Source organism: Triticum urartu, chromosome 2 (assembly GCF_003073215.2).
Source record: "Triticum urartu cultivar G1812 chromosome 2, Tu2.1, whole genome shotgun sequence".
Lineage (NCBI taxonomy): Eukaryota > Viridiplantae > Streptophyta > Magnoliopsida > Poales > Poaceae > Triticum > Triticum urartu.
In genome coordinates, this window is record NC_053023.1 from 378753686 (window position 1) to 378766176 (window position 12491).

Sequence of the window (12491 nt, forward strand, 5' to 3'; positions counted from 1 at the left end):
GTGTGCAACTCTCAAGAGTAATAAGTACAAGAACTCTAACTCAAATCTACTGTGATGTTCAATCACTATCTAAGTTTTGGCTCTTGAATTTCTCTCAGTGGATCTTAAACTCAAATCTCTCAAGTGGGGTGCTCAACCAGTCTTCTTAGAATCTCAAGCGGAGTAGCCAATGAAAAACGTTGGAGCGGGGTGGCTATTTATACCCGCAACCTACCCTGAAGGGAAATGACCATTTAGGACACATGATCTAGCCAATGGACAACCAACATGTTTCCAACGGCCGGAATTTGAGCACAACGGTAACATTGCTTGCAGAACAAGTAATGCTAACTCCTCGGCCCGAAGTATATCTCTTGCAATCCAGAAGAACATCATCTCTGGCTCACAAGTAATCGTTCGAAACACAAAGAGATTTCTCCCAGTCTTTCATAGGTTTCGGCTAAGCATCACAGTAGACCTAAGCTTCGAGAACCTATACCCCTCTTAATAGTACAGAGGACCTATGACTCAAATGCTACATCTTTACTTTGCCTTCCATTTTCCGACTGCAGTCATCCTTCTTCGGACACACCGAATGGAAATTGCTTTGTGTCAGCAATAATTTTAAGGGGTCAATTCTTTCACACAATCTTCTTGATACTCTTTCTTCTCGAAATGTATCTCCTTATCTGTAACGCAGATGTTCCTCGGTGAAGTTCTCCAGACTTCAGGGAAGAATACAACATCCTTCTCGGTACTCCAGGGACTACTTCTCTCTGTGTGCACTAGCAAACAAATCAGTCCCTTACTATTTTTGTCAACAATCTTCAAAAATCAAGGGGGCAAGTAGTTGCAGCAACAACGCTAATTGCATCTACCACGTCATTACCAATGAAGATCTCACGATCGACAAGATAACCTACATAATCCAAGTCTCGATGCCATAAAGTACACATATCATGTAAACCAAATAGATCAAAAAAGTGTCAAATTTTCCATAGAGCATTGGCCAAATTCCATCAAAATTAACAATGAACGTCACTGGGAGCTTACACCGTGATTCACACACACCTGTTGAAGACTAATTTGTCATGTTTCTCAGTGCTTGAGATGTAGAACTTCACTGAAAACTAGCAATAAGGGCATGTAACGAGCCACATCACCACAACTCGTTCGCCGAGAATTGGTCAAACAAAGCTACTCGACATGGCGACGGCGACCACGAAGGTGGGCGATGGCGAGCAGGAATACGACGGTTGGCGATGGAGAGTAGGCCAACAACGGATGGGACGGCTTATGTCATCGACGGAAAGTTAGGGATTTGGGATCGTCGGAGAAGTTAGGGATTTGGGAGATAGGAATTTTTGAAGAGAGGTGACCGAGCCATTTTGTGCAAAACAAAAAAAAACCTTGCAAAGTGGGTCATTTCACTTAACACCGACGTGGAGTCGTGGACTGGTCAACAGTGACTAGTACGAGCGTTATACGCTGCAGTGACCGTACATTCATGTCTTGTTGCATTTAGTAACTGTACTGACCACATTTTTTAGTACAGTGATCAAAGTAAGTTCTCGTGGCAAGTTTAATGATCTCTGATGCATTTTACTTAATCCAAAATGCTAATCTTTGATTTGATCTGCTGGGATTATGTCGCAACTCTTTTGTGCTATACTCTACACACAGCACAAGAACACTGACATATTCGTACAAACACTGGGCCGGTTGCCAGTGTGTGACAGGCACGGATCATTCGATGCGGATCGAGAAATTACGGTCGCGGTCGCGGTCGCCAGAAGACGCGAGGGGACGAATGACCGGGTGCACCGCGATCCGACGTGGCCCAATGGCGCGGCGCGGGGCCTTATCCGATGGTATCGCGCCTCATCCCAACTCCATCCACACACACACCACAAGTACTCTCGCGCCTCCGGACCCCACCGATCACCTTAGTTAACGCGACACACACCATACCCACGCCACTCACGCACAGTCCTGCCTAAGCTAAGCTAAACAGCAGCGAGCAATGGCGTCCACCTCCTGCTTCCTCCACCAGTCCACCGCGCGCCTGGCCGCCTCGGCGCGCCCTGCGCCCGCCGTCGGGCGCACCCAGCTTTTCGTCTGCAAGGCGCAGAAGAATGACGAGGCTGCATCTGACGCTGCCGTCGTCACCAGCCGGCGCGCCGCGCTGTCCCTCCTCGCCGGTGCCGCCGCCATCGCCGTCAAGGTCTCCCCCGCCGCCGCCGCCTACGGAGAAGCAGGTACGAGCTAGCTGCCGTGCATGTGAGCGACAGTGACAGTAGGGTTCGGTTTCGGATGAGTGACTTCGCGAATGAATATGTTGCAGCCAACGTGTTCGGCAAGGCGAAGAAGAACACGGACTTCGTGGCGTACAGCGGCGAGGGGTTCAAACTGATGATCCCGGCCAAGTGGAACCCCAGCAAGGAGCGTGAGTTCCCTGGGCAGGTGCTCCGCTACGAGGACAACTTCGACGCCACCAGCAACCTCTCCGTTATAATCAACCCCACCACCAAGAAGACCATCACCGACTACGGTTCCCCTGAGGAGTTCCTCTCCCAGGTCGGCTTCCTCCTCGGCCAGCAGTCCTACGGTGGCAAGACCGACTCCGAGGTCTAATAACTCCTTCCTTTCTTCTTCTTCTTCTCCTTTGTCGCACCTGCATGCATTCCCCAGGTGTGCTGACGATGTGGGGATGCAGGGTGGGTTCGAGTCAGACGCTGTGGCGACGGCGAACGTGCTGGAGAGCTCGGCGCCGGTGGTGGACGGTAAGCAGTACTACAGCATAACGGTGCTCACGAGGACCGCGGACGGAGACGAGGGAGGGAAGCACCAGCTCATCACCGCCACCGTCGCCGACGGCAAGCTCTACGTCTGCAAGGCGCAAGCCGGAGACAAGAGGTGGTTCAAGGGCGCCAAGAAGTTCGTCGAGAACGCCGCAGGATCCTTCAGCGTCGCATAAATATACACGACCGACCGGCGAGTTTAATGGAAATTTCCTCAGGGATGCACCGTGTAGAGACCGATCGAGGGCATGCATGTGTGTTTCTTTGATTTGTACATGAGGATGGATGAACTAAGAGGTCGATTTCCCTCAAGGATTCATGTGTGCACAATGATTAAGAAATCTTAGTAATAATGTTTCATTTTTGTATCTCCTTATCTATGTTGGCAGCGCTTCAATTTAGTATTGTGAAGAATGTGTTATCAATGTGTCTATGTAAGTTAAAAGCTAGGGTTTCTGCCTCTCGCCGGCGCCGCCGTAGGTCCGCCTCGTCTTCGGTGGCCCTAGGGCCATGGGGGCGCGGTGGATCCTGCCAAGGGCCGGCGGGAGGGCTCCGTTTCCAGTCGTTTTTTCCTGTCTTGTTAGGGTTTGTGTCCTGCTCAGGAAGGCGAGACGGCGGCGGCTCCCTGAAGATGGAATAAAGGTCTCCCCGCCTAGCCCCCGTTCCGGCGGTGCATCTAGCATCGTTGGTGGGCGCGTGGAGGTGTGTCTTCGGCAGATCTATCTTTCGTGGATTTGCTCGGATCTCGTCGTTATTCGTCTACGTTTGTGTGTCTTCGGGTTATATCCTTCCAACCTACGTTATTCTTCATTGGCGGCGGTTGCTGTTCTGGTGCGCTGGTCCTATGGGGCCTTAGCACGACGACTTCCCGACTGTCTACTACAACAAGTTGTGCCCGACTCTGGCGATGGAGGGGTGATGACGGCGGCGCGCCTTCGGCTCGCTTCAGTGCTTGTAGTCGTCGCTAGGTGGTCTACGGATCTGGATGTAATTTTTATTTCTGGTGTTCGTTGTACTGCCATGATTGAAGATGAATATATTGGAAGTTTTTCCGCAAAAAAATGTGTCTATATAAGTTCGGTTTTGCTAATCCTTAGCTGACTGGAATGTAAAATCATGTCAGTAACAAGGCGCAGGATAGCCATCAAGGCCGAGCCAGGAGCGAGACGGAGCCGCCCTCAAGGTGGCTTAGCCGCGGCGTTGTAGGCGCAGGCGACACGAAGGTTTTGACAGGTGAGGATGGGGTCCATATGTTTTGAGTCTCTCTTTGGATTGGTCAGTGTCGAGCTCGAGATGACGACGTCGTGACCGGTATCTTTGTCGGGGGCTCAGACGGGACCTTGTTGGAGGTTAGGATAGCATACGACGGAGGTGCTGGAAGACCTCTTGCAGTGGGCAATGGCGCTTTGGATGGCCCCCTCCTGCAGCAGCTTGCGTTCTTTGTGGGTGTCGAGCCCTAAGGGGAATGGCGCAGATGGCCTTGGTGGGTCTGATGGTCCTCCAGGCAACCTTGGGTGGCGAGTGCGGCCAGGGTCTGGTGGAGTACCAGCGGTCTGATGTGGAGCTTCGGTCCCTTCCCGCGGGCGTGGAGGCGGGCAGAGAATGGGGGTCGAGATCTTGGCATTGGGCGGCGGGGACGGGGCGTGTTTGAGGAGCCAATGGGACCAGGGCATTGGACTGGCTGCTCGGCGAACGGAGTTACCGACTGCCATGAGGATGCTCGGCTGTGGGTCCCCTCCGGTCACGCCACGGTGGGTGTTTGCGGTTGGTTGGGGAGGCGTCTTCGCGTTATGGCGTCAGTGGTCTGTGGCAGTGGTGAGTGGGAATCCGTGGTGTCGGCGGGCGGATGGTGTGTCAAACCGCAGACTTGGTGTATTTTTGCTAGGTCTCCGTGATGGCCATCGGTAGTCACTGGGTAATGTCCCCCCGGTCCATTGGTGGGGATTATTGGTGTCAGCGCTTTTGTGTTGGTGGCGTTGACCCTAACTCGGTGGCTGATGCCGGACTTTTTCTGCTATGGATTGCGCTTTGTGAAGCGAGCGGTTGGTGGGGATAGGGGGCTTGGATGCCGTGGCGGCGGACCTGGAAGGCGGTCCGCATGGCTCTCCGACAGGCACTATGTTGGTGGTGGTTGCTATGTCTCTTGGCTGTGTGGGCGACGACAGCTATGGTGGTGGGTGACTCGGGCATGCTTTTCCTCTGGCAGCAGCGGCGCTTTGATTCGGACCTGGGGATCCGATCTCGTCTCTGCCAGGGAGGATGGCACTGGCGGTACCTTTATCGTTAGTGCTACCCTTGATGGAAAATAGGAAAGTGCACTCATCGCCTTCCTGCGGGGGAATATTGATGTGTTTGCATGGCAACTATCTGATATCCCCGGCGTTTCTAGGGTGGTGATTGAGCACCACCTCACTGTTTGCCCTAATGCAAGACCTGTCAAGCAAAAGGTCAGGAAGCAGGCTTTGGAGAGGCAAGAGTTCATTGCCCAAGAAATCCAAAAACTAGATGCGGCAGGCCTGGTCAGAGGTTTGCTACACCCAACTTGGTTGGCAAATCCCGTGGTCATTCGCAAGGCAAATGGAAAGTGGAGGCTTTGTATTGACTTCACTAATATAAACAAAGCATGCCCAAAGGACCCCTTACCCTTGCCGTGAATTGATCAGATTGTGGGCTCCACCGTCGGCGGCGACCTGCTCTCTTTTCTTGATGCCTACTCTGGTTATCACCAGATCTACAGTGGCGAAGCTAGCAACGAGTTACGCCTAGGGCTGAGATAGCTTGAATGACAAATTCTTGAAATTTTTAGTACTTTGTAGAAAGGAATTACAAGGGATTTTGGTACTAAGCCTAGGGCTATAGCCCTAGTTGCCCTAGGCTTGTCTCCACCACTGCAGATCTTCATGGCCAAGGAGGATGAGGAGAAGACGACATTCATTACTTCATGTGGTACGTACTGTTTTGTACGCATGCCATTCGGATTAAAGAGTGCCGCAGCGACATTTGCAAGGGCTGTGCAAATTGGTTTTGGTTCAGCTACACAAAAATGTGGAAGCCTATATGGATGATATAGTGGTCAAAACCAGGCACACGTATTCACTGATCGAAGACCTAGAAGAGACATTTGCAAACTTGCGCAAGATCAACTTGAAGCTCAACCCTTAGAAGTGTGTGTTTGGCGTTTTGTCCGGCAAGCTTCTTGGGTTCTTTGTATCTCAGCGTAGAGTTGAAGCCAACCCCGACAAGATTAAGGCAATTGAGCAGTTGAAGGCACCACAACACATCAAGGATGTGAGGCGTCTTGCTGATTGCGTAGCAGCTCTAAGTAGGTTTATCTGCAAGTCAGCTGAGCGCGCCTTGTCGTTTTTTAAAATATTGAAAAAGGCAGGTCCAATGCAATGGACCCTTGAAGTGGGAGCTCCGCTCCAAGACTTGACCGAGTACGTCTCCTCCCCATCAGTACTAGTTGCGCCAATACCATGAGTGCCGCAGCTGCCATACTTAGCGGCAACCAATCAAGTAGTTAGCGCTGCACTAGTGGCCAAGAGGGAAAAGCTGAAGACAAAGATATAACAACTGCAGAGCCTCAAGATGACAAGCCGGAATCTTCTCCGCCAAGTTTAGGTGCCAACAACCCAAGTTCAGCACAAGCAAATGAGACATAATAGCAAGCTTTGAAGAAGAAGAAGATGGTGCAGCACCCAACGTACTTTGCTAGTTCCCTTCTCCAGGGGGATAGATCAAGGTATTCTGGTGTACAGAAGTTGCTCTTTGGCCTCCTCATGGCCTCAAGGAATCTGCACCTCACTTCCAAGCACATCAGATGACCTTTGTCACTCGCTTTCCGCCGTAGTGCATCTTGAGAAATCCAGAAGCCACTGGCAGGATGGAGTGGCCGTTGGAGCTGTCGAGCTTTGATTTGAAGTTTGAAAGCACATCAACAATCCAAAGCAGAGCCTTGGCAGAGTTCATTGTGGAATGGACACCAACTCTAGAGGAAGAAGTACGAGAGACCTCGCTCCTGGCAAGGAAGCCCCCCAAGATTGGGTCATGTACTTTCATGGTGCTTTTCCGCTCCAGGGCGCCGGTGCCGGAGTACTGCTCATCGCACCCACCGGTGAGAATCTCAAGTATGTGGTTCAAATGAAGTTTCCCCGGGAGCAGGCCACCACCAACACTACTGAGTATGAAGGATTGCTTGCCAGACTCCGCATCGCAATCGACCTTGGTAACATAAAGTTGATCATGAGAGGCGACTCGCAGTTAGTGGTGAAGCAAGTAAACAAGGATTACGAGAGCCCATTTATGTAGGCATATGTGGGTGAAGTGAGGAAGATGGAAGAGAAGTTTGACGGTCTGCAAGCAGAGCATGTTCCTCGTGCCGAGAACAACATTGCTGATGACCTATCGAAGCGTGCCACCAAGAAATTGCCTGTGGAATATACGTCCATTTTGCATCATGTTTTCCTACTGTGATTTATAATATTTTTATGCATAATAATGCTTTATGGAGTCATTCTAATGCCTTTCTCTCTTAACATGCAAGGTTTACACAAAGAGGGAGAATGCCGACAGCTGGAATTCTGGACCTGAAAAAGCTACGTCAGAGTCACTTATTCCGCACATCTCCAAATGAGCTGATAATTTGTGGAGAATTGTTTTGGAATATATGAGGAATATTGGAGCAAATAACTACCAGAGAGGGCCCACTGAGGGAGTCCTGGACTAAGGGGTCCTCGAGCGTCCGGCCTATTATCCATGGGCCGGACTAATGGGCTGTGAAGACATGAAGGCCGAAGACCGCACCGTGTCCGGATCGGACTCTACTTGGTGTGGAAGGCAAGCTTGGCGACTGAAGATTCCTTCTTATATAACCGACTCTATGTAAACCCTAGATCCCCTCGGTGTCTATATAAACCGAAGGGGATAGTCCGGAAAGGACACCACATATACTCATTACCATACCCATATAGGCTAGACTTCTAGGGTTTAGCCATTACGATCTCGTGGTAGATCAATTCTTGTAATACTCATATTCATCAAGATCAATCAAGCAGGAAGTAGGGTATTACCTCCATAGAGAGGGCCCGAACCTGGGTAAACATCGTGTCCCCCGTCTCCTATTACCATCGATCCTAGACGCACAGTTCGGGACTCCCTACCCAAGATCCGCCGGTTTTGACACCGACATTGGTGCTTTCATTGAGAGTTCCACTATGCCGTCAACAAAAGGTTCGATGGCCCCTTCAATCGTCAATAATGACGATGTCCAAAGAGCAACCTTCCTCCCCGGACAGATCTTCATATTCGGCGGCTTCATACTGCGGGACAACTCGCTTGGCCATCTGAAGCAGATCGACAGCTACGCCCCTGGCCATCAGGTCAGATTCGGGAGCTTGAATTACGTTGCGGACGTCCGTGGAGACTTGATCTTCGACGTATTCGAGACCGCGGCAACCGCTCCCCATCGCCTTGATGAACATGGCTTAAACCTGTCATCAGGCCACGTCCAGGAGATAACTCCCGTAGTAGCTCCGGTCTCAAATCCGGAGCAGTTCAAGTCGTTCGAAGATGGGAAGTTCAACCCCATCACAGGGACTACCGATTCCGCGGCGCTAGAGCCACACGCAAATTCCACTTCGTACGGTATCTGCATCAACGGAACCCCGGACTCGCCTCCGATGTCAAGCTCTGAACCCTGCGAGCCCGCGTACACCGAACTCGATCGGTTATCGATCTTCAAGTTCACCGCCGCAGATGTCTTCCAACACTCGCCCATGGGCGACATACTAAACTCGCTAAAAAATCTATCCCTGGCGGACGACCCATCTCCGAACTATGTTTGGTTCGAACTTACAGCGGATGACAGAGAATTTTTCTTCCCACCCGCCACCCACTTCATAGCCACTGTTGAAGATGTAACCAACACGCCCGATCCCCATTCCGAAGATATCGACGGTGTGGACGACGATGAGGGGCAAGGCCAGAGCTTACTACCCGCTATACATGGGATAAGCACTTCCTGGTATGACATGTGTATGATAGACACACCTTACGGCGCTCTCGACGATGAGAAGGAGGATCCGGTCGAGGAGAAACCGCCTGGTACACAGCCCGGACACCAGCTCTCTAGGCCTCATTGTCCAAGAGAAAACACTGCCAACACCAGAGCAGATGATACTCCGGACAACGAAGACCCTGTTGAGGTAGAACCCGAGCAGGAGGAACAGGAAGGCGGGCAAGACAACCCTGATGAACAGGCCACATGTGGGGACTCAGAGGACAGCAATTATCTCCCCCTCTCCGAGGAGGAGGAGATCCTCGGCAGCGAGGATTTTATCATGCCAAAGGAACCTCTCGAGCAGGAGCGCTTTAAACGCCGGCTTATAGCCACTGCAAGGAGCTTAAGAAAGAAGCAGTTGCAGCTTCAAGCAAGCCAAGACTTGCCCAATGATAGATGGACCGAGGTCTTGGCCGCTGAAGAATACGGCCTTAGCAACCCAGACAAAAGCCACCCCAAGAGTAGGTGGCTCCCTCAATACGATGGCAGGGCGATGGAGCCCATACCACCATTGAACAATGCGGCGGGCCGACCACAGTTCGATCCAGACAAAGCAGCAGCCCAAGCAGAACACCATTCCAACCCATCCGGCTGTCATAACAAAACAGCTCATGGGAACACTCGCCTATTCGGACACTACAGAGCTGACCACGCCCAGTTTGAGCACCGTAAACGGAGCCCGCCGGAGGTGCTTCATAGTGTGGCCCAACATAGAGGAGCCGCACACCCCCTCCGCTTCACTGACGAAGTAATGGAACATGAATTTGCAGACGGGTTTAAACCCATTAACATTGAATCATACGATGGGACAACAGACCCCTCGGTATGGATCGAGGATTACCTCCTCCATATCCACATGGCCCGCGGAGACGACCTCCACGCCATTAAATACCTACCCCTCAAACTTAAAGGGCCAGCTCGGTACTGGCTAAACAGTTTGCCAGAAAATTCTATTGGCAACTGGGAAGATTTGGAAGACGCCTTTCGAGACAACTTCCAGGGAACATATGTCCAGCCATTATGCGCCGATGACTTAAGTCACATTGTCCAGGAGCCCGGCGAGTCAGGTAGGGAGCTCTGGACCAGGTTCTTAGTCAAAAAGAACCAAATTAACGACTGTCCAAATGCAGAAGCCCTCGCAACCTTCAAACGTAGCGTCTGGGATGAATGGCTCGCGCGTCGCCTCGGCCAGGAAGGACCCAAATCCATGACAGCCCTTACCGCTCTAATGAACCGCTTCTGCACGGGAGAATACGACTGGCTTGCTCGTAAAAGCAACGACGCCAGCGGCCCGGGCACTTCTGAAATCCGAGATGGCAACGACAAGCCACGACGAACTGAACATAACAGTCGCAGTAATATACGCGACACAGTGGTGAACGCCGGATTTCACAATCCGAAGCCCGGTCAACGAAAGAAGCCACTAAATGAAAACCAGGATGGACCATCCACCCTTGACAGGATATTGGACCGACCTTGTCAGATTCACGGTCACCCCGATAAGCCAGCTAATCATTCCAACCGTAACTGTTGGGTCTTCAAGTAGGCAGGCAAGCTTAACGCTGATCACAAGGGGAGGAGGCCACTGGGTGACAAACACGATGGATCGGCTCGCCAGCAGAACACCAGGGGCTAGAAACAGTTCCCCTCCGACGTTTGACCACTCCCGGAACACAAATAGCAGTTCGGCTCCCGCCACCCACCTACTGTACTGGCGAAATTTGCACCACGCGCACATCACTACGCACTCAAGATACCATGGGCATCGGAGGAAGCACAATACGGACAACCCTACAAGCATTCTAGTAACGTTTTTTATATATTTTTCTCATTTTTTCTGTATCATTCTTAAAGAACAGGTGACCAACTAGATAGCATCTACATCGAACTCTATCGGAGTTCGGATCCATACACTCACCTAAGGGGCTACTTCCGTTAAGGATCCCCCTCCCCGAGGATGGGCGACGCAGACGTGCGACAGGAGGTCCAAAATTACTTTTTGTAGACCACACTCTTTATTCCGAGCCTGTATTATGTCCTTTGTCCTCTAATCCTGACCACGAGCATGTCAAATAGCCGGGTTTGTGGTTTCTCTTTTTTATATACATATACATATTGTCGGATGTGGGGTTCCGGCAAACCCTTAAGGTTCGAACATTGGGGTGTGCGCGAAGTCTTTTCCTCCTACCAATCTACGCTCTAACTCACTAGATCTTGCGGACGAACTCGACGAACTCACAACACAGAAAGACACGGGGTTTATACTGGTTTGGGCCACCGTTGTGGTGTAATACCCTACTCCAGTGTGGTGGTGGTGGATTGCCTCTTGGGCTGATGATGAACAATACAAGGCAAGAACAGCCTCCTGAGGTTGAGGTGTTCTTATGCGTATGAACTTGTGGTGTGTAGGTTCTCTCAGGCTCAGATCAGGTCCTCCCATCCACTATGGTGGCTAGTCCTATTTATAGAGGCCCTGGTCCTCTTCCCAAATATTGAGCGGGAAGGGAGCCAACAATGGCGGGCTAATTTGAAGGGGGACAGCTAGTACAAGCTATCCTGACAAAAGTAGTCTTTGCCTGCACAAAGCTCGGGTGGTGATGCCGTCTTGGGCTCCACGATGACCTCCGTCTTGCAGTCCATGGTCTTGGTCTTGTTGCACTGAAATGGCAACTTTGCCTGATGCCTCGGTACTCCGCGGCTGCACTTGCCCCCTTTGCACCAAAGAGGAAACAAGGACGCTGCGCGCGCTGGCGCCCGCGTGGCGCCCGCCTGGTGTCGATCGTCATGGCTCACGTCACGAGAGCCTCGTGAGGTTCGCCTCGTCTTGATATCTCCGCCCCTCGCGAGCTTGCCTGACTAGGCCGTTCGGGAGGAGGTCTTGCGTCGCCCGCCTCGTGAGGCTTGGCCCCGCACGAGGGTCTTGGATGCTTTGTTGGTGAAGATGGGCCGTACAGCCTGCTGGTTCCGCCGCGCCACGGGCCGCAGACAGGCAAGTCTGGGGACCCCCATTCCCAAAACACCGATAGTAGCCCTCGGGCCCAAGGTGCACGCGGGCTTGGCTTCGCGGCGAAGCCAAGGGTCAAGTTCGAAGCACCGCGGGCCCCAAAAGCCTGCGGCCTCGGTTGACGCGTGGCGGTTGATAGGTCGTGGGCGTCTCCGCTTCCCCACGCTGCCCTTGAGTCCGCCTGGCTATGAGGCCCCGCTTCTTGCACAGCTATTCTTCCCTCTCCGCGCCCGGCTCTTCCAATCTCCCTGCTCCTTCGATGTCCTGCTCCGCCTTCCCAATCCAACTTGTGCTCCGCCCGCTTCACCGCCATGGCGCCGAAACAAGCCAGGAAGGGGAAGAAACCCTTGTCCTCGCCAACTGCGCCTCCATCCTTTGAACCGGTGCTCGGCTGGCCTCGGGTGCTCAACGATGAGGCCATGGGAAAGGTGCGCCCCATGCTCACCTCCAACTTCAACGAGTGGGGAGAAACACCGGCCTGGCCTGCGTCTCGCTCCAGCATGGCTCGGGCAGTCACCGAGGTTCCGATCTTCATTGACGCCCTCTGGGTTGGCTTGCTTCCTCCCTTCTCCGCCTTCTTCAACGTGGTGCTCGAGCACTATCAGATCCACATGCTCCATCTCGACCCTCAATCTGTGATCCTTCTTGT

The 12491-nt window shown here is 52.3% G+C and overlaps 1 protein-coding gene across 1 annotated transcript; it reads left to right on the forward strand.

The window, feature by feature from the left end:
* The first annotated feature begins 1918 nt into the window (after positions 1-1918).
* LOC125537394 (oxygen-evolving enhancer protein 2, chloroplastic) lies at positions 1919-3148 on the forward strand. Its single transcript, XM_048700700.1, has 3 exons — positions 1919-2237; positions 2324-2607; positions 2696-3148. The coding sequence occupies exons 1-3, from the start codon at positions 2003-2005 to the stop codon at positions 2954-2956; spliced, it is 780 nt and encodes a 259-aa protein (XP_048556657.1). The 5' UTR covers positions 1919-2002; the 3' UTR covers positions 2957-3148.
* Positions 3149-12491: the final 9343 nt, after the last annotated feature.